Source organism: Gopherus evgoodei, chromosome 9 (assembly GCF_007399415.2).
Source record: "Gopherus evgoodei ecotype Sinaloan lineage chromosome 9, rGopEvg1_v1.p, whole genome shotgun sequence".
In the NCBI taxonomy this organism is placed as follows: Eukaryota; Metazoa; Chordata; order Testudines; family Testudinidae; genus Gopherus; species Gopherus evgoodei.
The window spans coordinates 29,194,516-29,221,320 of record NC_044330.1 but is presented as its reverse complement, the minus strand read 5'-3'; the positions used below and the strand labels follow the sequence as shown (position 1 = coordinate 29,221,320).

General features: G+C 45.0%; 1 protein-coding gene across 1 annotated transcript in view; it reads right to left on the bottom strand.

Moving 5' to 3' along the window:
* The window catches only part of CP (ceruloplasmin), a 41,207-nt gene extending 15,423 nt beyond the window's left edge, over positions 1-25,784 (bottom strand). The window contains exons 1-11 of the mRNA XM_030576110.1: positions 25,581-25,784; positions 20,081-20,325; positions 18,075-18,287; positions 16,143-16,316; positions 15,157-15,411; positions 13,648-13,813; positions 11,815-11,954; positions 4,709-4,849; positions 4,361-4,572; positions 3,566-3,716; positions 1,098-1,310 (exon numbers count right to left, since the gene is read on the bottom strand). Of these exons, the coding sequence (XP_030431970.1) occupies positions 1,098-1,310; positions 3,566-3,716; positions 4,361-4,572; positions 4,709-4,849; positions 11,815-11,954; positions 13,648-13,813; positions 15,157-15,411; positions 16,143-16,316; positions 18,075-18,287; positions 20,081-20,325; positions 25,581-25,735 (2,065 nt within the window). The 5' untranslated portion in view covers positions 25,736-25,784. The remainder of the gene's footprint in view (positions 1-1,097; positions 1,311-3,565; positions 3,717-4,360; positions 4,573-4,708; positions 4,850-11,814; positions 11,955-13,647; positions 13,814-15,156; positions 15,412-16,142; positions 16,317-18,074; positions 18,288-20,080; positions 20,326-25,580) is intronic.
* Positions 25,785-26,805: the final 1,021 nt, after the last annotated feature.

Here is a 26,805-nt window from a genome sequence, read left to right as displayed (position 1 = left end):
GCCTGAATCCGGGCTTTAGGTGCCTAAATACCTTTGGATTTGGGCCAACATCTAAAACTGTTCTCAGCTTTACACCTTCTTTCAGTCGTCACGTTCTGTAGTAAGCAATGCTCCCTAAAGTTGTGGTCCTCACTTTCATTCTGGGGAGCACTTTGGAAAGAATTATCTTCTCTTTGCCTAGCAACTCATTGCTTGGCTCAAATTGACTAGATTGTGGCCTGATCTACACAGCCAGCCAGGCAAGGATAGAAGGAGACTCCACTTCCTGCTCTTCTGTGCCACTGCATAACCTCCCCAGGGCCGGCTCTAGCAATTTCGCCGCCCCAAGCATGGCAGCACAGGGCTCCGGTGGACTTCCTGCAGGCTTCCCTGCGGGGGTTCCGGTGGTCCCGTGGCTCCAGTGGACCTCCCGCAGGCGTGCCTGAGGATGCTCCACCGGAGCAGCGGGACCAGCGGACCCTCCGCAGGCACGCCTGCGGGTGGTCCACCGGAGCCGCCTGCCGCCCTCCCAGCAACCGGCAGAGCACCCCCTGCTGCGTGCTGCCCCAAGTATGTGCTTGGCCTGCTGTGGCCTGGAGCCAGCCCTGAACATCTCAGCACCTTGGGTTTGGAGTCAGAAGGACCTGCACACCCACTACCTCCCTCCAAACAAGAAGGCAAGGCATGGGTAGAGTTTTGATTCCAGCTATGTGCTAGCCAGCACAGCCTAGCTGGTGCAGGGAGAAGTGGGGGAAGCAATCTACTACTAGTAATGGGCAATAGGGAACAGGGAAAGACTTGTGTCTGCCTGAGGTATGATTCCTCCCCTGTACTGCTTCTGAAGCAAAACTACCCACATCTTTCACAGGGCATAATGTACAAGCACAATCTAGTGCTAAAATGTGTCATTTTGCAAAGCACTGGGAGGGCTCCACTGGCTACTGGTGGTCCATGGTTCATTGTCAGAGAACTACTGCCATAAAATGATCAATGAATTTCCTGGTCTAAGCTGCTAATATTACATTTGCTATGGCAGATGCCTGTATCAGAGGCAATGCCACAAAGACCCGAGTGCCCACACTAAAAAGGAAGCATAGTAAGGATGGTCATTTATTCACCTTCAGAATCAGGCGTCATAATAGCTGTAAGAGTGGTGTGTGGAAACAGGTTTGTTGTGTCCCTTCTTGTTCCTTTACTTAGGAAAGTGTTTTCTGAGAAGTAGATCCCATGGATATCAACCTCCGATCCCAAGCCAATCAAATGCCAAGAAACAGTGTTTCCTTTACACATCTCAAGGCCAGGCTGGTTTCCATACATATATCCATTAATAGCTACAGGAAAGTTGTGAAAGCCAAAAGTATTCTGATTAGTGCATGTAACAAATTTTCTGTTGCACCTATATTTGGTAACACACAGATAATGTGATTTCCTAGTCCGGCAAGATGTATCCTTGTCCTCTTCTATTATTGTCAGAACATAGCAACTTCTAAACTCTTATTTTTTTATAAATAAAATATTCAGTAACTTTGAATTACATACTTAATTTTTTTTGAACGTATGAGTCTGATGAAAAGCCACTGGGAAAATGGGACCTTTCAATTCAACAGATCAGCTTCCTATGTGTATTCAGGAACACATTTGCAGACTTTACTGACTAAAATACAGTTTCACTGCTTTTTTACTCCTCCTATCACTTCAGGGCTAATACAGCTAAGAGAGAATGAGATAGATTCTATTTCGTCTTGGGTATTAAACTTAATTAAGTGTCAGTTACACCTGTGCAAACCTAGCAATGGCAATAGAGCTGCACAAGTGTAACCGATGGCCTAATTTCAAGGCAATGGGGGTTGCACAGGTGTCAATGAGACCAAAACTGGGCTTGCTGAATTTGGTGATGAGGCACAAAAAATAAACGAATGCTTGATGCCAAAATCCCAGCTAGAGTGTGCAGGGCTAGTAATTTGGGGAGGGGGAGAGGAACACATCTTGAAGTCTGAATGTATTTGATCTAGACAATAAGGGACAATAAGCATGAAACTCCATCATGCCATTGTTAAAGACTCAGTTGTGGAGTAGCCTTCACTTTAAGGTGAATTTTTAATGCTGTTGGAAGGTGCCAGAATCAGCCCTTGAAACTAAGATCCTTCATTCATCCACATAGCTGTCTGCCTCTGCTGTATGTTTTCGCATACTACCCAATCCAGGTCCTTCAACCCACCCTTGGAGGGACACCCCTTAGGGCACTTCACACTTCATGCTCATTCAGTCTTCTCTCTCTCTCTCTGCTGAGACTGCCATGAGGGGTGCATATCAGTGCTAGTAGTGGTGTAGATGCCTGTCTAGAGATCATGGACTTGTTCCCTGAACAACTGTCAGCTGGGGCTGAATTGTGAAGCGGTGGCCTAACAGCTTATTACTGTACATGAGAAGAGTTGTAGACTATAACTGAGTACAAACACATCCTCAAACTGTTACTTAAGTGACCTATATCCACTATACAATGGATCCACTATAAAAATGTTAATCCTTAATGAATGCTTAATATTCAGTTTGTATTAATTAGTATGCAATAATATTCCTCATATATCTACACCAGTTAGTTGAACTGTACCAAGCACATTCTTGTCCGTTGCTGCAATCTGCTAGGGCAGAGGTGGGCAAACTATGGCCCACGGGCCACATCTGGCCCGCGGGACCATCCTGCCCGGCCCTTGAGCTCCTGGCCCCTCCCCCGCTGTTCCCTCTCCCCCACAGCTATGCCGTCAGTGCTCTGGGCGGCAGGGTTGCTTGCTCCTGCCACGCAGCATGCCAGCGTGTCTGGCGCTGGCCGGGTGGCGTGTCTGTCAGACATGCTGCTGTGAGCAGCATGGTAAGGGGACTAGGTGGGTGGATAAGGGGCAAGCAGTCCCGGGGGGGCAGTCAGGAAACAGGGAGCAGGGGGCAGTTGGATGGGGAAGAGGTTCTGGGGGATGATCAGGGGATGGAGAATGTGGGAGGTGCAGGGGTTGAATAAGCATGGGAGTCTCGGGGGCAGGGGTGTGGATAGGGGTCAGGGGACTGGGATCAGGGGGGTTGAGTATCAGGTGGGGTCCCGGGGGTGGTTAGGGGAGGGGGGCTCCCAGGAGGGGGCAGTTAGGGGACAAGGAGCAAGGGGGTGTTGGATGGGTCTGGTGTTCTGAGAGGGGCAGTTAGGGGGTGCGAAATGGGAGGGGGCAGAGAGGGGGCAGGGGCAGGCTGTTTGGAGAGGCACAGCTTTCCCTACCTGACCCTCCTTACAGTTTTGTAACCTCAATGTGGCTCTCAGGCCAAAAAGTTTGCCCACCTCTGTGCTAGGGAGACATTTTTCATTATATTTATACACTGTTTTACTGCAAAAGAGCTTTTTACAAGTAATTCCTTAAAAATAATTAAACTACATTTTCAAAATAGTCGCAATGCAGCCTCTAACTTTCTACATAGAAACATGCAGCAGTGTAATTCTGCACACAGTAGAACTTGCTTGAACTGAGATAAAGGTGTGTGTGATACTGACAACATGCTATATAAAGAATTTGCCTATTTAGTTATAATAAAGTTAAGTCCTTACAGTGCATCTTGTTGGACTCCTGGAAGTCCTCATCTTCCTTGTCAATGTCAATAGGATTTATTAGAAACATCAAAATGTTGTCATCCAAATACCAGCTCAGATTCTCATCAAACACTGTAGCAAGTAGGAAAAACTCCTTGTCTACATTTTTCTGTGGATAAGAACCAGCACACACAGAAAAAGAAAAAAGAGTAAAATAAAGGACATCAAAGGGCTTCTATTGGTAAATTGCTTTGTGAATATATTTACCATAAGGGAGGCATACATAAATATGAATGGATAGATAGAACCTTTCATCTGAGGAACTCAAAACTCTCTACCACCCAACCTGGTCTGTATCAACTCTTCTGCCAACCTGTCTCATTACTGACCTGCAGAAACCATCCCTAGAGATGAGGGGGAACCTCAGTATCTGAATCATTCAAGTCCCTGGCCTCCCTGCTGAGATTTGCCGGCCAGGATGCCATTTGGTGCCAATGGCTTTGTGATATGTACATCAGCCCATCAGGAACTGGACTAGAATCCTCATTTCATACTGTCCAACAAACACCCATTAAATAGTCACTATCAATAGTCATTGCTTATCATGATCTAGAAATAGCCCATTCCCAGTTCTCTACTGAATAATCCCACCATCCCAAACAAAAAAGACACACATCTTCCCACCCACCCACCAAAAGCCACCCCCCCAGGAAAAGCATGTTTAGCCTGGCAGGCTTTTAAAGTCACAGTTCAGGAGGGGAAAGTAGATTGGGTTAGAGTGATGTAAACACTTTCACTTTCTCCTTGAGTTACCTGTTTCCCAGAGAGAAGCAGAGTTCCTTTCCTGCATACTAAGAGAGGGCCCACAAGGCCAGAGTTGGTGTCTTTGACTGAATCTGCAGCTGAATAGTAAAGCCAGGTTAAGCAGTCTGGATCTTCCTGGGTGGGACCCACATCTTCTGATACCTTCCACTCGTACATATATGTAGCACCAGGACGCACGTGTGACGAAGGAGCTTCAGTGCCTGTTATAGAATCAGCATTAAAAATCAAAGTTCAATAGCTAACCTCCTGGTCATAAACACAATTACTTTGATCACAAATGCATCAAAATATACAACTGCTCGTTCTCTGCAGGAATCTCCTGGCTTCCATATTCACCTCCAGAGATGGTATGGTACAGTGCACCCTCGTTGCCCTTGCTGTAGCTCACACCATGAGGCTGAATGCTGAATGGGTGGCTGCCATTGTTCTTGAAGGTCACCCTGATGATGTCACCCACTTCTGCCTTGATGACGGGTCCTTGTAAAGAGCACAAATTTCAATTGTCAGATTGTTTTGATCCAAATGTACCCTGATCTTAGCCAATTGAAAAGTGCTTTGGGATCTAGAATACACTGCTGCACATACAGCTGCAGGGAGCACTGTACTAGAGTCCAGTACAGGCAGGTGGGTTCCAGCTTTCATTAAGGGAGAAGCTATGGGACTGGATGGTTGTGGGGGCAGAGATAGGCTACTTTTGAAGGAAAGGAAGGCAGAGGAAACTGAAGGGAAAATGGGTACAGTAACAAGAAGGGTTGTGACGAGTGTTCTCTTCAGCTAACCGTAGCCCTAGACAGTACAAGGAATGAGAGAGGTACTGTCTGACCCCTCTCTCTTTTCCAGCAGGTGTATTTCATCCTAGACAACAGCACATATAACCACAACCCTATAATCCTTTTGCTGCCCGAGCACATCCTCCAACTCCTGCTGGTATCCTACCCATCACAGACACCACCTCTATCGCAACCTTCCCCCATTAGTTCATGTGCTTCTTCGCACACCCCTCAACAGAAGTAACCGAGTCAATGAAAGCACCACCTGCTCTCCTACCATTCATTCTTCTTCGAGCGATTGCTCATATCCATTCCAGTTAGGTGTGCGCGCGCCGCGTGCACATTCGTCGGAAGACTTTTTACTCTAGCAACACTCGGTGGGTCGACTGGGCGCCCCCTGGAGTGGCGCCGCTATGGCACCGGATATATACCCCAGCCGACCCAGCCACCCTTCAGTTCTTTTTTACCGTCCATGTCAGTCATTGGAACAGTGGAGCATGGCTTAGCTGACCTCCACTTCCCTAGCTACTCATAGTTCTCGTTTGTTATCGCGTATATAGTTATATAGTGTTAATCCTTTTATATATATATATATAGTTATACTTTTTTTCCTTACTAGCACAGTTAGTTTAGTAATGTTAGCGGGGTTCGGGGACTAGCCCCTTCCCTGCACCCGGTGCCAGAGCCCATGCCCGGCTCACCGGGTTTCAAACCATGCTCAGCCTTCCACAAGCTGATGCCGACAGGAGATCCGCATGACTCCTGTTTGAAGTGCCTCGGGGAATCGCACTTGACAGCTAAGTGCCCCATTTGCAAGGCTTTCAAGCCGAGAACAAAAAAGGAGCAGGACATCAGGCTTAAGCAGCTCCTCGTGGAGGCGGCCCTCACCCCTCCACTTTTGGCACCGAGCGCTGGTCAGTCGGTGAGCAGAAGCGCCTCCATGGCACCGGACCGCACCGGTATGCCCAAGGACTCACGGCACCGAACGTCGCCGGCACCGAAGTCGGCTCAATGACACTCCCTCTCCCCGAGGTTGAGAAAGACCAAGAATCCTGCTGCTTCGGCACTGACTGCACCGCAGTCGGAGAGTACACCTAAATCGGACCGCCCAGCACTGACACCCACTGCGGCACCAACTAAATCGGCGCCATTGATTCTGGTCCCACAAGGGCCGTCGAGTCCGGCGCCTGTTAGCTCCCTGGCGCGTGCCACGGTAGAGTTCACCATGCCATCCATGCCAGAGGCGTTCTCAGCGGCAAGGGACCTGATCCCCCTGACAGACTCGGCACTGCCTCTACCCCCGCCACTGCCGGTGAGAGTAACCAATCCATAGGCAAGCCAACCTTGATTAGACCACCCTCTGTCGGCGCAGCCGACCAGCACCACTCACGATCGCGGTCCCACAGACGCTCCAGGTCCAGACGGCGCTCCCGCTCTTGACGCTGTTTGCAGTTCCGGCACCGTTCTACCACACGGCACCGGTCAGACTCACAGCACCGGTTGGACTCTCGTTCACCGGCTCATTACCCACGGCACCGCTCCAGTTCACGGCACCGCTCCAGGCACCGTGCCTCCCGAAGCCATTCAGGATGCTGGGATTTGAGATCTCGGTCAACCTCCCGGCACCGATCTGGTCGCAGATCCCGCTCTCGATCCCGGTACCGATACGCATCCGGCACCGGTCCCTGATACCGAGGGGAGCCAGGTCCGTTGGAACATCCGCACAAGGCTTCTCCGCTCCTCCATGGCCATCCAGGCATATGTCGGTGTCCTCCCACGTGGACATCTACTATGGCCAAGACTGCGATTCCGATGTGCCCACTGGAGTGTTTCAAGAAACCCAGTCTCAGGTCCCAGGACCTCACCAGTGGTCCTTTTGGACACCTTGGGCATACCACCAGACCCAAGGTGCCCTGCTAGTTCCGGCCCGCTCCGCTTCATCAGAGCACCGAGCACCAGAGGCCACAGTTACTCGTCCTCCTCCACCCGGGATGGAGGAACCACTACTCCACCCACTGGGTTCCCCGGTGCCACTGGAGCAGGAACTGCCACAGGAGCAAGAGGCCATACAAGACCCACTCGTCCCCGGCGTTTCATCTTCTTCCTCTCCAGATGAGGCAGTGGCAGGGACTTCCTCCTCGGGGCCGCTTCCAATAGACCTAAGAGCCCATCAGGACCTCCTCAGGAGAGTGGCGCTCAACATGAACCTCCAGGTGGAGGAGGTCCTGGAGGTCGAGGACCCTGTAGTGAGCATCCTGTCGGCAGATGCCCCCACTAGGGTGGCTTTGGCCTTTATCAGGACCATCCAGGCTAATGCAGACACCTTATGGCAGTCCCCAGCCTCCATCCCCCCTACGGCAAAGAGGGTCGAGCGCAAATACATGGTACCCTCTCAGGGGTACAAGTATCTATATGTCCACCCTCCTCCCTCCTCGCTGGTTGTCCAATCGGTCAACGACAGGGAGTGCCATGGCCAACGGGCGCCAGCCCCAAAGTCAAATGAGGCTAGGCGAATGGATCTATTCTGCCACAAGGTGTATTCGGCAGATGCCCTACAGCTCTGGGTGGCAAATCAGCAGGCTCTACTGAGCCGTTATAGCTACAACACCTGGGCAGAGGTGGATAGATATACAGAGCTACTCCCCCTGGACTCCTGACAGGAATTCGCTGCATTCCTAGAGGAGGAGAAAAAGGTGGCCAGAACCTCCCTCCAGGCTTCTCTAGATGCGGCCAACTTGGCAGCCAGAACTCTGGCCTCCGGTATCACTATGAGACGCATCTCATGGCTACAGGTGTCCAACTTACCGCCTGAATTACAATATACCATCCAGGACTTACCCTTCGACGGTAAGAGTCTGTTCTCGGAGAACCCAGGCTACGAAGCTTGAAAGACAACAGGGTCAACATGCACTTCTTGGGCATGCATACACCTGTGACCCAACGCAGACCTTTCCGTCCCCAGACTCACCGCCAGTACTTTGTGCCCAGACACAGGCAAGACTTTAGTAGACGGTGCGGGTGGGGTGGCCATAGACGCCAATCCAGACCCCAAGGGGCCCAAAACCACGGCTCCTCAAAACCACCAGTGGGGCTTAAGTCTACCTTTGAAGGTATGCCTGAGGACGGCGTACCAGTTTCAGGACAGGATCCTTTTCCTCCCTTCTCCAACCGCCTCTCCTACTTCCTCCCGGCGTGGTCCCAATTGACCTCAGACCTATGGGTCCTACGCACGGTGAAACAAGGATACCATCTCCAATTTGTTTCATCCCCGCCTTCCCACCCTCCCACCCGGTCCCTCTTCAGGGACCCCTCTCACGAGCAATTCCTCCTACAAGAGGTGCAGACGCTCCTCGCCATAGGAGCAATAGAGGAGGTGCCACAAAACGAGAAGGGCAAAGGGTTTTACTCCCGGTACTTTCTGATCCCCAAGATGAAAGGAGGCCTCAGGCCCATCCTAGACCTGCGAGGCCTCAACAAGTTCATGATAAAGTTGAAGTTCTGCATGGTCTCCCTAGGGACCATTATCCCATCCTTGGATCCTGGAGACTGCTGCCCTTGATATGAAGGACGCGTACTTTCACATTGCCATTTTTCCTCCACATAGGATGTACCTTCGCTTTGTAGCCAACCACCAGCACTTCCAGTTCACGGTCCTCCCCTTTGGCCTCTCTACGGCCCCAAGGGTGTTTACAAAGTGCATGGCCGTAGTCGCCGCACACCTCCACCGACGTCGGATACACATATTCCAGTATCTGGATGACTGGCTCATCAGACGGACCTCCGAGACACAGATCAGACAGCATATAGACATTGTCAGGGACCTATTCACACGCTTAAGCCTGATGCTCAATGTGGAGAAATCCACACTGGTCCCCACACAAAGGCTAGACTTCATAGGAGCTACCCTGGACTCCAATCTAGCCAAGGCCTACCTACCCTACCCGCGATTCCAGGCAATGGCAACAATCATTCGAGGTCTGCAGAACTTCCCGACGACCTCGGCTCGCACCTGTCTCGGTCTCCTAGGTCACATGGCTGCCTGTACTTATGTGACCAAATATGCCAGGCTCCGCCTCCGACCCCTCCAAACGTGGCTTAACTCAGTCTACCATCCGGGCAGGGACCTGATAGACACAATAGTCACTATTCCCCCAAGCACCCTACGCTCCCTCTACTGGTGGCTAACACCCTCCCTGGTATGTGCAGGGTTACCGTTCCATCTGCCACAACCCTCACTGTCCCTGACGACGGACGCGTCATCTCTTGGATGGGGGGCTCACCTCGGACACCTTCGTACCCAGGGCCTTTGGTCACCACAGGAGCTGACGCTTCACATAAATGTCCAAGATCTGAGAGCGATCCACCTGGCGTGCCAGACATTCCAGCAGCATCTACACAGTTGTTGTGTCTCAGTGTTTACAGACAACAGGGCCATGTATTATATCAACAAACAGGGAGGGACTCGATCTTCACCCCTCTGTCAGGAGACCATCCGACTCTGGGACTTCTGCATAGCCCACTCGATAGACCTGGTAGAGTCCTTTCTCCCAGAGGTTCGGAACACTCTAGCGGATCAGCTGAGCAGATCCTTCCTCTGCCATGAATGGTCAATAAGACCAGATATTATTCATTCGGTCTTCCAGAAGTGGGGCTTTCCCCACATAGACCTGTTCGCCTCTCGCACGAACAGGAAATGCCAAGCGTTCTGCTCCTTCCAAGGTCTTTCACCGGGATCAACCTCGGACCCATTTCTCATGTCGTGGAAGCACCGGCTGCTCTATGCCTTCCCTCCATTCCTGCTGGTTCACAAGGTCCTGATAAAACTCCGCAGGGACAGAGCGCACCTAATCATGATCGCGCCAGCGTGGCCCAGACAGCACTGGTACACCACACTGCTCAACCTGTCCATAGCCAGCCCAATTACCCTGCCTCTCCCCCCGGACCTCATAACGCAGGACCACGGCAATCTTTGCCACCCAGATCTGCAAGCCCTCCACCTCACGGTGTGGCTCCTGCATGGCTAAACAGGTCAGAGTTACGCTGCTCCGCTCCAGTACAACATATACTCCTGAGTAACAGAAAGTCTTCCACTCGGTCAACATATCTGGCCAAGTGGAAACATTTATCCTGCTGGTGTGAAACACAGAATACTACTCCCTCTCAGGTCTCGATCCCCACTATCTTGGACTACCTCTGGTCCCTTAAGCAGCAGAGCCTGGCGATATCGTCTCTAAGGGTGCACTTGGTGGCCATCTCCACATTCAATCCAGGGGAGAGTGGACACTCCGTGTTTTCCCATCCTTTAGTTACTAGATTTCTCAAGGGCCTGGAGCACCTCTACCCCCAGGTACGCCCCCTGCCCCTACCTGGGACCTCAATCTAGTCCTAAGCAGGCTTATGTTTCCACCATTCGAGCCGTTGACAACTTGCTCGCTGCTATACCTGTCCTGGAAGACAGTTTTCTTAGTAGCCATTACATCGGCCAGACGAGTCTCCGAGCTTCAAGTGCTAACGGTGGACCCACCGTATACTGTCTTTCACGAGGACAAGGTACAGTTGCAACTGCATCCGGTGTTCCTCCCTAAGGTGGTGTTGGCCTTCCATATCAATCAGGACATCTTCCTTCCGGCCTCTTCCCGAAGCCTCACTCATCTCGGCGGGAACAGCAGTTACACTCCTTAGATGTCCGTAGGGCGCTCGCTTTTTATATCGACAGGACGAAGCCCTTCCGGAAATCGCCCCAACTCTTCGTTGATGTGGCTGACCAGATGAAAGGCCTACTTGCCTCCTCCCAGATGATCTCCTCTTGGGTGACGGTATGCATCCACACGTGCTATGACCTGGCTCATGTTCCCTCGGGCCATCTCACCGCACATTCTACCAGAGCTCAGGCTTCATCAGCCGCCTTCCTGGCCCATATACCAATCCAGGAGATATGTCGCGCAGCTACCTGGTCCTCGGTCCACACCTTTGCTTTGCACTTTGCTCTGGTCCAACAATCTAGAGATGATGCAGCCTTTGGCTCAGTGGTTTTGCACTCTGCCACATCTCACTCCGACCCCACCGCCTAGGTAAGGCTTGAGAATTGCCTAACTGGAATGGATATGAGCAATCACTCGAAGAAGAAAAGACGGTTACTCACCTTTGTAACTGTTGTTCTTCAAGATGTGTTGCTCATATTCATTCCAAACCCGCCCTCCTTCTCCACTGTCGGAGTAGCCGGCAAGAAGGGAACTGAGGGGTGGCTGGGCTGGCTGGGGTATATATCCGGTGCCATAGCGGTGCCACTCCAGGGGGCGCCCAGCCGACCCACTGAGTATTGCTAGGGTAAAAAGTGTTCTGACGAACGTACACGTGGCGTGTGCACACCTAACTGGAATGGATGTGAGCAACACATCTCGACGAACAACAGTTACAAAGGTGAGTAACTGTCTTTTCTTTTACTCTGTAGCAGATGCCAGGCACCACCTCCCTGCTCATTTTTGGAGCTGACTTAACCCTCTCAGTGCCAGTATAAATTGTCATTTCCACCCTTTCTCCCATATGAAGCCTGTAGCATTTATAAGCTCTGCCAGTCAAACCAGTCCTGTTCAAGGGGCTTACAAATGCTGCAGGTTCAGAGAGGTACCAAACTCCACCAGCTTTACCTTAAATTGTTTTAAACAGTCTCACCTAAGAGTCCAAGATGTTCTTCCTCGGGGAGCCTTTTCTTACACTTTGTGAAGGTGCCATCTGTGTACTCCTTATAAACTGCTTTTTTATAAGAACCGCCAATTCTTTTTTCATTTTGTTCAAAAAATGTCTGAGATTCACTGTTCAGAAGAAATTTGATAGAAACAAACTATTTTTAATAACACCGTCTCTTAGCTAGTGCTTTCATTAGTCGCTCTCAAACTGCTTTACAAAGGAGAGCAGTATCCTCCCCATTTTACATTTGAGGGAAATGAGGTACAGGGTGGTGAGGTGACTTGCCCAAGGTCACCCAGCAGGAGCAGAGCTGGAAATAGAAACCAGATCTTCTGAGTCCCTCTTTAATGCTCTATCTACTAGATCAAATTATAGCTCGTCCAGCAATTCATGAGTATGCAGAAAAAGCCTAGTAGACCCCTACATTAAATTCTGTACAGCCTGTCTTTCTTTTCTGAGATCCTGCCTTGTTACTCTTCTGCACACCGTGCATTAGGAGACCCACAAACAATAGTGTCTGGCCAGTGCTTTGTAATTTTTAATTTGGTTTTAGGAAAAAAGGTGTTTTTATTATGAGTTACACAGGAACGCAGAGAAATAAAATGATAAAAACAATTCAACAGTTTGCAGATTTCATGAAAGCTTACTCTATGAGGTTTTTTTTTTTATTATTCTTGCCCTTTTCATTCAATGACCTCACAGCACTTCACAGATTTTAATTAATTAAGCCTCAGCCCACGAAGGTAACAAAGTGTTGTTAAACCCATTTGATAGATGAAGACTAGAGATGTTAAATGACTTGACTAAGGGTATGTCTTCACTAGCAACGGCAGTGCTTTAACGTGGCTGTGTAGTCACAGCAGAGTGCAGGGAGAGAGCTCTCCCAGCGCTGTAAAAAACCCACCCCCACGAGGGGCGTAGCTACCAGTGCTGGGAGTGCGACTCCTAGTGCTGGTGCACTGTCTACACTGCCACTTTACAGCACTGAAACTTGCTGGGCTCAGGGGAGTGTTTTTTCACACCCCTGAGCGAGAAAGTTGCAGTGCTGTAAAGTGGCAGTATAGACAAGGCCTTAGTCTTAGTTAGAAGAATCATAAAGAGAACAAGAGGTAGATTCTCAGCTGGTATATGTTGTTGTCTGCTGATCAGGGCTGCCCGGGCAGAGGCAAGTGGGGCAATTGGCCCCAGGTCCTGCCAGAGCCCAGCGAGCCCTGGCTGAGAATCCTTTCTCTGTCTGAGAATCCCTTCCCGGGTCATCAGTGACAGTTTGGCGGTGTGTCCTTCAGTGCTGCAGAAGACCCGGAGCAAGTGAAGGACCCACTGCCGAAGACTCGGAGTGGTGAGTACAAGCACTGCAGTGGGTTGCACCATTTTTATGTCCTGAATCCTCTGGGTGGCCCTGCTGCTGATTTCAATAGACGTCTCACAACTTACACCAGCTAGGGATCTGGCCTCTCATTCGCATTTTCTTACCACTGTAGACTGATGGATGACCAGTCCTGAAATTTTCAGGGATCCTGACTATTGTCTATATAAGGTGACACAACATTTCTTCATTCCAGTGTAGTTATTAATGCTGCAATGAAACTTCCTTCAAGGTCTCAAGGGAAGTAACAGGCATAATTGTTATGGGCTATATATTGCAATCAATGTTCAAGAAGCACTGAAAAGAAGGGGGATTTTTTTCCTTAAAAATCAAGGGCTCTTTATGGCTGTGTATATTTAGCATGTTCAAACTAAATCTGTTTTAGTAAACAAAGATTGTTCACTTGTGGCCATAGTCTATAGCTGCTTTCTTATTTAATAGGAGGTATTTACCTGTCAATAATTAATTGTTGTCCTGTAAAATGGTTTATTGCAGATGGACCATAGTTCCAGATAATTTCCTCAGCTGCAAGGTAGTAATGTCTTATATTTGTATATTCATTGTGATCTGTTGTAGGTTTTTTACAGTCTTTTACTTCAAATATGGCCTGCATACCACCTGGGGGAGGGAGAAAAAAGGGAAATACAAATACAACAAACTTTAAGTGGAGAGGGAGGGGATTTTATGTGAACCCTGTTTTTTTCTTTTCTTCTCCCATTTAAAATTGTCTGTTTCCTTCCCCTGAGACTCATTGTTGCATGATATAAAAATCACAGACAAAAGCAAACTACATGAAACACCACACCCAAGCCAAATTAGTGTGTAGTATGCAATACAGGCTGCTATGTGGTGGTAAAGGATGTCTTTGTTTTATGAAGGTACTGTTCACATTAGTGACAAGATTAGAATTGAGTGAAAACAGACTGTCAGATATGCTTCAGCTTAGACAAATGCTATTAGATTGGCTCTGCTTTCACTCAGAGCTTAATCAGTGACTCATTTGTGAAATTCCTATGCCTTGTCTAAACTAGAAACAGTTTCCAAGTATAACTATACCAGTAAACCCTCCTAGTGAAGATGGAGTTTATACCAACAAAAGAACTTAAACCAGTTCCCTGAAAAACTTAAACCGGTGCCCTGAGTGAAATAAGCTATACCGAGAAAAGGTTTTTTTTGCCATTATAACTGCATCTACACCAGAGTGTTTACAGGCATAGCTACATCAGTTAAGAGTCTGTGGGGTGGGTTTTTTTGAGGGAGTGTCTTCCCCCCCCTCACACACACACACACACACACACCTGACGTAGTTGTGTCAGCAAAACATTTAAGAGTAGACCAGGCCTTAGATGAGAGAGAAGAAGCCACACAATGGGCCATGAGGTATGGTATAAATTACTATAGCCTTGCCTGAACTTGGAATGAGACCCAATTCAGCCACTGGTGGCCAGCAACCAATGTAAATAAAAGAAGCTATGATTCACACTGGCTGAGCTTACCCCATTTGTAAGCAGAGGTAAACTTATCCAGTGTAAATCATGGCTTTGCTCATCTACATTTGGAATTTGCACCAGTTCCTGCCCACGTATTACTGAACCCAAGTAGTGACAATATGTCCATTGACTTCACTGGGCTTTGGTTCAGGCCTTAATGTAATGCATTCCTAGATGAGCTGCTGAGAATGTGAGATGGCTTTGTTAACCAGACGGTGATATATCAGATGACATTCTTCCTAATGTCAACGTTCATGCAAAAGTGACTCAGTAAAGGGTAAGCTCAGGCACAATTAATTCAAATGGTTAGACCATTACAATTCTGACTGGGGTCTTGTATCCACTTGTATAATATTTACTGTGGCTCTTCTGTTTTTTGTATCATGATTATGGCATGCGAAATAAAACACTCAGGTATGCCGCATTACCCTGTAGATTATAAAATACAATAGACAGTAACTTATTTCACACCTTCTATGTGATCATTGACTTGGCAGCTAAGCAGCCATTCCCCAGGGTTCTTCGAGACCATAAGAGCATCAACAAAGGTAGCAGGGAAGAGGCTGATGGAGTCAATGCGGTGATTCCTTTCTGTAAAAACCTGTCCATGGAAATAGGCTGAGTGGATATCAGCTTCATTACCCATGCCAAAAAGATGCCATTTCACTTTGTCTTCTGCACACATGGTGAGATTGGGAAGATATCCATACATGTATCCATTGATTGCTTAAAAAATAAGAAATGCTATTTATTATATACTCACCATCACAGGGCAAAAACTTATCTTGCCAACCATGTAACCCTGAAATCACTGCCACTATACTATAAGGTAGAGATGAGCTCTAACCAAAACTCATTCTGAGCATCCTTCACATTAGGCCATGGGGTTCCAAAACCTGAATCCATATCTAATCTGCATGGCTAGTATTTGTACTGTGGTTATCAGTCCTTTCCATGAATGTTTAGTTCAGGCCAGATTTAAGGCTAGCTTTTGTGGTGACACTAAGCAGTACAGACTATGTTTTGGAGTATAGTAGAATGCTTGGGGGGAGGAAACAAACCTCTGCCTACAGTGGTCTGGGAAACTATTCTAGTACAGATTCAACAGCAATTTGAGCAGCCTAGTAAGTGACTCAGACCCACTGCGTATGCTCTTTGTCACAATTACAATTTGGTTTTCCCATACCTCTGGTCTGGCCAAATACTTGCTCTTTTCGTTTCTAGTATTAATAAGTATTGCCCCCATCCTGATCACACTAAAATCAGTGGCAAAACTTCCACTGACTTCAACAGGAGCAGAAGCAGGCCCTAAACCTTCACTTTTATATAAAAACATCTACAAAGAATAAAACGCTTAATTAAACAAACAACCTAGCTATAGCTCACCTTTTAAAGATTACAAAAGGAATGTTAATGGGATACAACAATGATGAACAGTTCTTTAAAAAAATTCTTACAGTGCATTTTATTGCTCTCCTGGAAGTCTTCATTCTCTTTGTCAACTTTGGCAGGTTCGGAGCAATATTTCTCAATATTGTCATCCAGATACCAGCTGAGATTTTCATCCATCACAGAGAACATAAGGATAAATTCAGCATCAATGTGTCTATCACTTCCTCCATCCAGTGTGCCTGAAAAATAGTCATTTTCATACTCTGGCTGGTGAAATACTCCTTTCCTCAATTCTTAGCTATAGTAATTGTGACTTTGCACTTTATATGTTTATGGAAATATGCTTATGAGTGTGAATATAATGTCACTGAATATGCTTTATGCAAAAGGTCTCTTGTAATATATCATTACAAAGCTTATAATCTACTGAGTGTGTTCATCCTATTTGTATGTACGTATTATTCTTGTATCGAAAGCTAGAAATATGAAGTATTACTCTGATGTCCTGTTGTAATTATGCAAAGTGTGGGCCATTAATGGTGGTTTAGAATCTTGATGGCTCCCATTGACTAGAACAAGGAACTGTGAATGGGTTTGTTTACCTACAAGTCTTCTTGAGTATGTGGCTTCCAGCTACTAGGTAATGAGGAAGACGGTCTCACAGGACATGTGAACACGTCACATGATACTGGAATCCATCTTAAACCTGGTGCTTTTCCATTGAGAAGGAGGGGTGGGAATCCAGGGAGAGACAAAGGATTTCTGCCTTGTGCCAAAGCTATAAAAGGGGGTGGAACAGAACAAAGGGGGCTGCAGTCATGAGAAATCCCCTAGTTACCATCTGAGCTGGAGCTAACAAGCATTGTGCTACAGGAAAGGATTGGGCCTAGACTAGGGAGAAGTCTAGTCTGTGAAAGAAACCTGTTGGAACATCTCTAAGGATAAGATTTACCTGTATTCAGTTTGTTAATGTATTCGACTTAGATTTGCATGTTTTTGTTTTATTTTGCTTAGTAACTTACTTTGTTCTGTCTGTTATTACTTGGAGCCACTTAAATCCTACTTTTTATACTTAATAAAATCACTTTTGTTTATTGATAAAGCCAGGTAAGTGATTAATACCTGGGGGAGAAAACAGCTGTGCATATCTCTCTATCAGTGTTACAGAGGGTGGACAATTTATGAGTTTACTCTGTGTAAGCTTTATACAAAGTAAAATCCAGATTTATTTGGGGTTTGAATCCCATTGGGAACTGGGTGTCTGGGTCCTAGAGACAGGAGTACTTGCTGAGTTGTTTTCAGTTAAGTCTGCAGCTTTGGGGGCATGGTTTAGACCCTGGATCTGTGTCACATCAGGTTAGCATGTCTGGCTCAACAAGACAGGGTTCTGAAGTCCCATGCTGGCAGGGAAAATAGGCTCAGAAGTAGTTTCACCACATCAGGTGACAGTCCCAAGGGGGGTCCGCGACTGAGCCCATCACAGTAATGTTAAGGTAGATATATATTGGTTGCCTTTAAATACAAGTTGGTATGTCTGTCTCCTATAGATTTTTCTAAGAGAAAGATAATGTAGAGTGACTCTACAAAAAGTGTTTTGATAACAAGTTATTGCTCATTACTAAGGCCAAATATGACAGGAAACACCTTTCACTGGATTTTGCTTTTAAAAAAAATATCAAAATAACGTATGTGTAAGTGGTAGGTTTCATTTTACATTCTATATACGTGCAAACCCCCACACTCAATACCTTATATTCATATTATGCCTTTCATTCCAACTTATTCCAAAGCACTTCACAAGCTATATCAATTATTCAATATGCACAAATTCTCTAAACCCAGGGATTCCTACTCAAAGGCAGCTGACTCTGGGATGAAATACAGTCGCTGTTTAAAAGCATATAGGAACATTACACAGCAACATCTATCTCTTATGAAAATAGAAACCAAGTTTCACTCTTCTGCTTCCTGCTGTTTACACATTTTATCTCTCTTACCTTTCCTGCAAGTTATCAAAGGTCCAACAAGCCCAGAGGCAACATCCTTTGGGGCATCTGTGTGTGAGTGATAAATTCTGGTTATACAATTACTATCTCCCTCAGCTGGACCATGATCTTCTGCCACATCCCATTTGTAAGTATACAGTTCTCCAGGCTTCACGGCATCATCTTTCTTTAGCAAATCTTTGGTATTGTCAGGATAAAAAGCACCTAGGGTACATAACATGCAATGCAGTCAATGGTAACACATCTCCTTCATGGTTTGGAATGAGATTGACAGGCTACAAGCAGGATTGTGTGTGCTTTAGGTAAAGCTACTGAAGATGACTCTTGGACATCTTGCACTCTGTAAAAAGGAGTTTGTGCATGATTTGAAAGAAGTTGATAACAATGCACCTGCAATGCTTTGACATTGATTAATTGTGGCAGTAACACAGCCCAGACTTGGAAATAAATAATTCTCAAAAGAGCAGCTGAATACATCTTTTTGCTTAAGGGCCTAATCCTCCTCCCTCTGAAGTCAATGAGAGTTTTACCATTGACTTTAATATAACCATGGACCAGTCCTGAGTTTATTAGAGGGGCAACATGCTCTTCTGTTTGGAAAAATAACAGCTCAAAAACTTGTTAACATCTGGTACATATGAATCGATATGGCTACTCCGAATTGCATCATTTTTGGCCATCCCCATAACTTGACTCCAAGTAACAAAGCTACAACTAAAATGAGAAGAAGTAAATATTGCTTTGAAAATGACCCAAAATATTATATAATTCACTGTTCTGCTCATCTGGAATATGTCTAAATTAAACCATATGTTAGGTTTAATGAGAAATTTCATATAATAGAAAGTTATGGCTGAAGGGAATTTCATTAGTGTTTTTGAATGAAACACCTGAGAGATAACAGCATCTTCACTTATCGCTTCCCATTTAGTTTATTCTTAGGGTTCACTAAGAATCTGGCCCTAGATAATGCCAGTGTTGCTCACGTTGAATGGTACTTTACTCAGGTAACCTTACTGAAGAGAATGAGACCACTCAAAGTGAGCAGAATCTAGCTCTTAACTTCTACAGCTTCATCACCAGCTTGCTACATTATAAAAGTAGCTTTGCAAGGAGGAAGCCAAATTAGGGGCTAAGTATTATCCTAAAAACAAGTTCATATTTTCGTGAGGTGAATGTTTCGAATTCTGACAACTGACATTTATATATGCTAATCATTTCTGTAGCCCCTTTCATCTTTAAGCACTTCACTTTCACCATGAACTAAGTTAATGAATTGACTGGTAGAGATCACAATAATACTATGGAGAAGATCCTCAGCTGGTGAAAATTGACTTCAGTAGAGCTGCGACAATTGACACCAGCTGAGGATCGACACCTGTCGCTCAGTTCCAGCTCTTGAGTTATCTATGGCATTTGTGATGGGTGCTCTATTAAATAAGCACTGGTGGCATTAAAGTCACTACAGTATTCCTGCAGGATTTTGCCCTATAAATCTATGTAATGAACAGTAACTTCTAGAAATGTCTTTAGTTATACCTTTGTCATTACATATTAAAGAAATAAAATTCACTTTGTCTTTTTATTTGAAGTTAAATGGGTTTCCATTTAGTGTCCATGCAAGAGGTGTTTATCATTGCTCAATGATCTCTTTTTCCATGTTAACATCAATTTTCTTACAAATTACCTTAGTAGCCCTGCATCTCACCTATCGACCTTGTTTACTGAAGTGTTGATCAAAAATTGTCCTCTTTGCAGATCGATAGGACCTTAGTGGGTTCCTATTCGTTTCATTTTTTGGCCCTGGACAAACCTTCTGTGATCTCAGAAATGTCCCTAACTGAATCCTATCTTCTTTTAATTAAGTTCTCTCTTAAATCTTAATTCTGTAATCTTTAGTTACTTGAGCAGTCTTCATTGCTAGAAGGAATCCCATTGAAGTCAATGGGACTTTTGAAGTACTGATTAAAATCTGGACAGAATCAGCTGAAATTTACCTTCATTTTCTTTAGTGTATTTCACGCCATGTGGATGAAGAGTATAGGATCTAGAAGCAAAGTTTTTCAAGTGGACGATAATGGAATCTCCAACTTCTGCCTTGATAATGGGGCCTAGGAACCCCAACCAGTCAGGTTTCTCAACTGTTTTTTTAAAGGAGTTATCAGTGAACTGTTTGTAGACAGCTTTTTTGTAACTGCTTCCTATTCTGTCCGGGCCTCTTTGGAGAAAAACTCTGGCCTGTCTGCAGAGAAAACAAACACAGTCCTGTCAGAATACACTGATTCTTGAAAAAGAATCTGTTAAAATGCCAGGGATGATATTATTTGTATGGTGATAGCAACCAGAAGCCTCAATCATGCATCAGGGTCCCGTTGGCTAGATAATGTATAAATATGTACCAAAAAGACAGTTCCTGCACCAAAGAGCTCACAACCTAAATAAGAGAGAGACTAACCATTTGATACTGAGACAGATTTTTCTAAGTACTGTTCGTAGGGGGATGATAGTATCATTAGATATATTCTGAGTTCTTCATTCATGGACAAAGTAAACAAGGGACGGTTTTCAACTTTTCTGAATATATGTTAAATTAATTTTGAATCTTAAACTGAAATGGGTTGTTTTACCTTAAAGCGAAACTTAGCTAAGAAAAAAATCCTGCAGCTCCTTATCCCATGCAGAAATATAAATACAAGGGAGTTTGGTTCCATCTCTTCTTATGTTTCCATAAATACAGTGTATATGTCACTCACAAATTATACTGAAAGCGCATACATTTTATTGAAATAACACATTACATTTATACCTTAATTTCTTTAAATCTCATTATAAATGATAAAACTGTTACTTCCATTATTAAGTTATGGTGGCTATAGAGTCCCTCGAAGTGGAGAAGAGATATTACTCAGTTGTAGAAAGAACATTAAGGATATTCTTTATTGAGGTGGCTGTTATAGGCTGTGCTAGCCAGGGAGAACTATATTCTATCTCCCTAAGTACTGGCCTGGGTCATGTATTTACAGAAGAGATTACTGACTATAGCTGAGGAAATTTGGCTGAATTGGATATTGTTTATGTGATGCAAGTATTATCATTTATATACTTTTAAATTCACTCCTGTTGGCTCCACTGAATAAGGACTGCAGGACTGTGCCCTTTGAATTTGTGAGTTTTAAAAGGAAGATGCCCTTTTGCAGGTTCCTCATTTTATCAGAGATGATTCAAAACCTTTTATCTAATTCTCCTTGAGCTTTAATAGCTTATATTAAATAGGAGCCAGATCCAAGCTGTCCCTAGTTTTTTTGTTTTGTTTTGTTTTTTGTTTTTGCAAAATCATCCAGTATGACTGGAGCAATGGTATAAAACCTAAACTTGTTTCAGGGTAGACTGGCCGTGAGAATGAGTGAGCCTGGCACACACACAAAGTGTGACAACTGAAAGAAAACTGATCCTATCATCATTGAAGTTGACAGGAGTTTTGCCATAGACTTCAATGTGGTGGGTGGAAGGGGAAGCAAGCAAGCAAGTGTATTTTTAAAAAGGCCCTGTCTACAATGGCCAGGGAAACTGCTAGCACTGACTCATGTTTGATTACATGGTTGTCAACATGATGCTAATATTGTTAACCAGGATATTTAGGCCAAATTCTGTGACCCTTATAGCCTATGTAATGACTGCTCACATCAATTGCCTTAGTTGTTTCAAAAGGACTAATTGCTGGATTATTAAGGATTATTCTGTGAGGAATCAACCTCCTAATTAGGAAAACGTTGTTTGACATTCTGAAGTTCAAAATTTCTCTGATTTCTGCTCCTATGTGTAATTTGCTTGTACAAGATCCAAAACATTTAGTGTGGGGTTGAACCCTGAGTAGGCACAGTTTGTTCAGTCTGTCAACCACACAGCTTCAAGGACTGATAAGGAGCTCTGTGTAATTTGGACAGCACAGACTCAGTGCAAGAGGGTGAGTTACTGGAAGTCAGATTTCAGGAAGCTTTGCCAGACACAAATTAAAATCAGGGAGCATGTTATGGCTCTTTTTGGACTGTATAAATAATTAGTGTTTACTTGTAAGGCTTCCTACTGATAGCTGCATTGTGTTCTTTTCTTTCTCTTCTCTAATAGATAATAGGGTTCATAAAAACACAACCTCATTGAACTGACGGCTCAGGAAAAGAGTGAGAGTTAAGGAGTAGTTGAAAATAAAATGGAAGACATAATGGGCCAAATTCATCACAAATATAGCTCTACTGAGTTGAGTAGATTTATACCAGGTATGGATTTGGTCCTCTGTAGTTTGTCACAAAGCAAATAAGAGGAGTGCAAACACCTCGTCTGAAAGCGTTGCTCAGCATTTTGCTCTTCAGACTCCTGACCATTTACTCGCATTACACTTCCCAACCAGCTGTTTGTTGGATCACTGGCTTCATGCTTCATGCCTAACAGCTTCTTAGAAAGAGAATGAGATTGATCGATAGTATTCCATGGAGGTTATGTTTGAAGAAGGGATGTTGTTTAGAGTGAAGAAATTTGAACCCTTCCATCAAAAACCCCAAAAGAAAGTTTCCCTCATTTTCTTTTTTGATCATCTGTTTTTCTCTGATTTGATGATCTCTGATCTCTTTTTATTGTCCATATTTTTACTGTCTTAATTTGTCAGCCTTTTAGAATATTTCACTTTTTATTTTTTTCTCTAAAATTTTCTTTCTTCAAGACACTTAATTTCTTATTCTTCCCTACTGACTATTTATATGCTATTCAGTGTTTTCTCTTTCCTTTCTCCATCTGTCCCAATGTTACCTCATCATTGTCCATCCTCCTCATTCACCTTGGCCTTCCTTTCACTCAAGAGTGGGGTTATTGCAGGGCCGCCCAGAGGGGGGTCAAGTGGGGCAATATGCCCCGGGCCCCGCAGGGGCCCCCATGAGAGTTTTTTGGAGGCCCTGGAGCGGGGTCCTTCACTCGCTCTGGGGGCTCCGGAAAACTCTCGCGGGGCCCGGGCCCCCGGAGCTTCTTCCTCTCCGGGTCTTGAGTGGCAATTCGGTGGTGGGGGGGTCCTTCCGCCCTGGGACCTGCTGCCAAAGTGCCCCAAAGACCCGCGGCGGGGGGGTCCTTCCACCCCAGGACCCGCCGCCAAAGTGCCGGGTCGTCGGCAGCAATTCGGCGGCGGGGGGCGGGCGGCCCTGGGGCATTGTACAAACACTCCCACTCTTCAAACCATTTAGGATAGAGGGAACAGAGTACAGCACTGTTCTTCTGATGAATGAAGGTGGTGAATTTCTCAGAGTGACTGACAGTGAAATTGCAGATGTCACTCTTCAAATATGTATGAGCTTAAGGCCCCATAGTTCTAGGATGTCAGACTTTTTGAGATTTATCATTATCAGTTAGGAGCATGAAATCATTCCATGTGCTTGAGTCAGTATGTCTCAGTTCATTGCATAGTTTATAGCCAGTTTAAGTCCCTCGTGAGGACTTGGGCTCCTAGCCAGTGCTGATGCTGCATTGCTGTACTTTGTTAGCCTTTTCTTCAGCTGGAGCGCCCAACCCCTAATATGTGCTGTGGTTCAAACAAAAAACACGCATCAAAACTTGGCCAAAACTGCTGAGTTGCACTCAGTTTCAAAGCTAAAACGATACACATGCCCAGGTGCATTAGGAAGGTTCATAAAGTTCTCCATAAACTTAGTGTAAGGTTTCAAATTTACAGCAAAATGTAAAAACAGACAAGTTTGACTTAGTCTCAGGATCTGTAGTGAAAGTTTCCAGACCCTGCAGAAGTAGGTGAAAACTTTCATGCCCTGACGGTATCCCTTCCCTCATTAAGACAGGATTGAATATCTAAAGCACGTATATTATATACTAATATTATTTGTATGGCAGTACTGCCCTTTGTGTTATGCTCTGATCAAAAAGATGGTCACTGCCTCATAGAGTTTACAACTGAGGTAGCTTGTAATTCTACATACTAAGATTCTGAATGACTGTGTCAAATAATCCATCATAATGATCTATGTACATTGCAAAATATGAGATGGTAGTAACCATATTAAGTCCTTGTCTCTGTGGCAAAAACAACTTACTAAAGAAGCAGTTTGTTGCTGACCTGCAGCTGGTGGGTTCTTTTATTTCAGAGACTGTTTAGGTTCCAGATGTAGTTATGTGAGTGAGATGTATTCTCACACTTATGGCTGATTTACACATCTATGTGTAATCATCTTAGCAACTATTGCATGTCTTGTGCTACTCTTATCTAACTCATCACTTCATGAAGAATACCAAAGTGTCTGTGCCATGTGAGAAACAAATGTTTTTTCTACACTACCATGTAATTCTAAAACTGAATAGTACAGAAACTCTTATGGCCTTAGCAGAAAACCTCCAGCAAAATTGTGAAGCCATTAACCATCAATTAAAGGTGATCCAGAAGAAACATGCAGCAAATGTCAGGGGGTTGCCAACAAAATATACCAGCTTCTTAAAACAGTCTGCAAAATCTATTTACAGTAGACTTCTTAATACTCCTACTTCCATTTCCTCTCCTTCTGAGATGCTTTTCCGTTTTCCCTCCTCATGAATTCTCTCTCTTTTTGAATAGACACTTTCTTTTGTATCTTTTTCACTGGCACAGACTAAGGTCCGGATCTTGCAGTGAGCCCTGTGTGCCTGGAACCTTGTGTCCACAGGAAGCCTCTCTCTGGAGGAATGCAAGGGTCTGCCCACGCAGAGCTTTCTGCAGGATCTGCAGTTAGTTTCTCTCCTACTTGTACAGTGATTGATCCTGGTCTCTTAGTGTTTTGATGTCACATACAGGAAGAGGATTCCACCGTACTGACAGACAGAAAGAACAGTCTCGATGTTAAAAATAAATCAACAGAAGAAACACCTACTGTGTAAAAGGAACTGTGAACAAAATAATGCGAAATTAAGCCAATGATGCATATCTCAGTACAAATGGGATTAACTAAAATAGCCAAAGCTTAGACAGAGCTGAATAGCACAGCTTCAGTGCTGTAAAATTCTGAGTTGCCACAGCCACCATTACAAAATAATAATAATAATAAAATCCTACCTCTAAATAAATATATGAACACACAGCATCTCATCTATTTATTGACAGATCAAAATTATACATCATTAGACATTCAGGGCCTGAACCTGCCATCTTTAATCAGCAAAGCATCTGTTGTAATAGCACTGTATTCCAATGGGAGAGTTTTGCCTATGTGAATGGGTGCCTAGTTAGTTGAGAGGGTCTTCTTTCATAAATATAAATGAATTATTAACATGTTAGGGAAAAACAGAATTCCCCTTGCAAGCCCTGTAGAAAATTACTAGGAATAAGGGCCCGATTCAAAGGCCATTCGGAGCAATGGGAATCTTTTCATTGACTTCAATGGGCTTTGGATCTGGTCCTAAACCAGCAGTGTCTACACCAACCATCATTGTAAAGTCAAGAGCAGTTATAGTAATTAGCGCAAACTGAGGGTTACTTACTCTTCTTCTGAAAAAAGCTGCCCAGATATTATATTTTTATTCCCAGGTGCGTAGTTCCAAGTGGTCTCTGTAATCCCAATGTAATACTCTCTGCTTACTGCCCAGACTTGGCAACCACAACAAGCCAGCAAGCAGCTTAGTAAGAACAGCTTCATTTTGCAGTCACAAACCTTGTTGGAATGATAGAATAAAACATGAGACCAACACTGTGTCCCTTTATAAGATCAGTTCCCCTCCCACCTACCTCCAATATGCTTTGATCAACAAAAGAAAAGGTTGCACAAGGCCCCTATGTTGTCAGAGTAAACAGATGTTTGGATTCCGGTAACTAAGTTGACTCAGGTGATGTGAAGTAGGCAAGACAGCTCCTTCCTTCTTTGGTTAAAAAAAAAATCTGATATTCATGCAAATTAGTTTATGTGCAATTCAGATGATCAATTTTGTGGATCAATTTTCAAGTGTTTCTGATTTAAAGGAACCCTCGATTATCACAGTGACTCTGAACTCATTTAGTTCCTATGTCATCCAAGTAAACTCTTTGCTTTTCCACTTAGTTTTATTGCTAATACTCTAAGAATATTGGGGGAAGCTCCAAACTGGCATCTCTTTTCATTTTGACACCATTGACCCTGTGCTTTTCTTCAGTAATGCAATAGAAGAGAGCCAGAATCTATGGGTTGCTCATGTGCGGGCAATGATTCTGCTGTATGTCCCCCTACTCCTTTTGAAACTATGGAAGCTCCTCTTCCTCCTCTTTGTAGGGCTGGGACTCTATAGCTGTTATAACCTTATTCCCAGATTCTGGACCTTAGCGTCCAAAATTTGGGGGTTAGCATGAAAACCTCCAAGCTTAGTTACCAGCTTGGACCTGGTACTGCTGCCACCACCCAAAAAATTAGAGTGTTTTGGGGCACTCTGGTCCCCCTGAAAAACCTTCCCTGGGGACCACAAGACCCAAATCCCTTGAGTCTCACAACAAAGGGAAATAATCCTGATTCCCTTCCCCCCTCCAGGGGCTCCTGGAGAGATACACAGACACAAGCTCTGTGAAACTACGCAGAGTGAGTCCCCCTCTCCGTTCCCAATCCTGGAACAAAAGCACTTTCCTCTTCACCCAGAGGAAATGCAAAATCAGGCTAGCAATCCAACACACACCTTTCCCCTGATTTCTTCCTCCCACCAATTCCCTGGTGAGTACAGACTTAATTTCCCTGAAGTAAAGAAA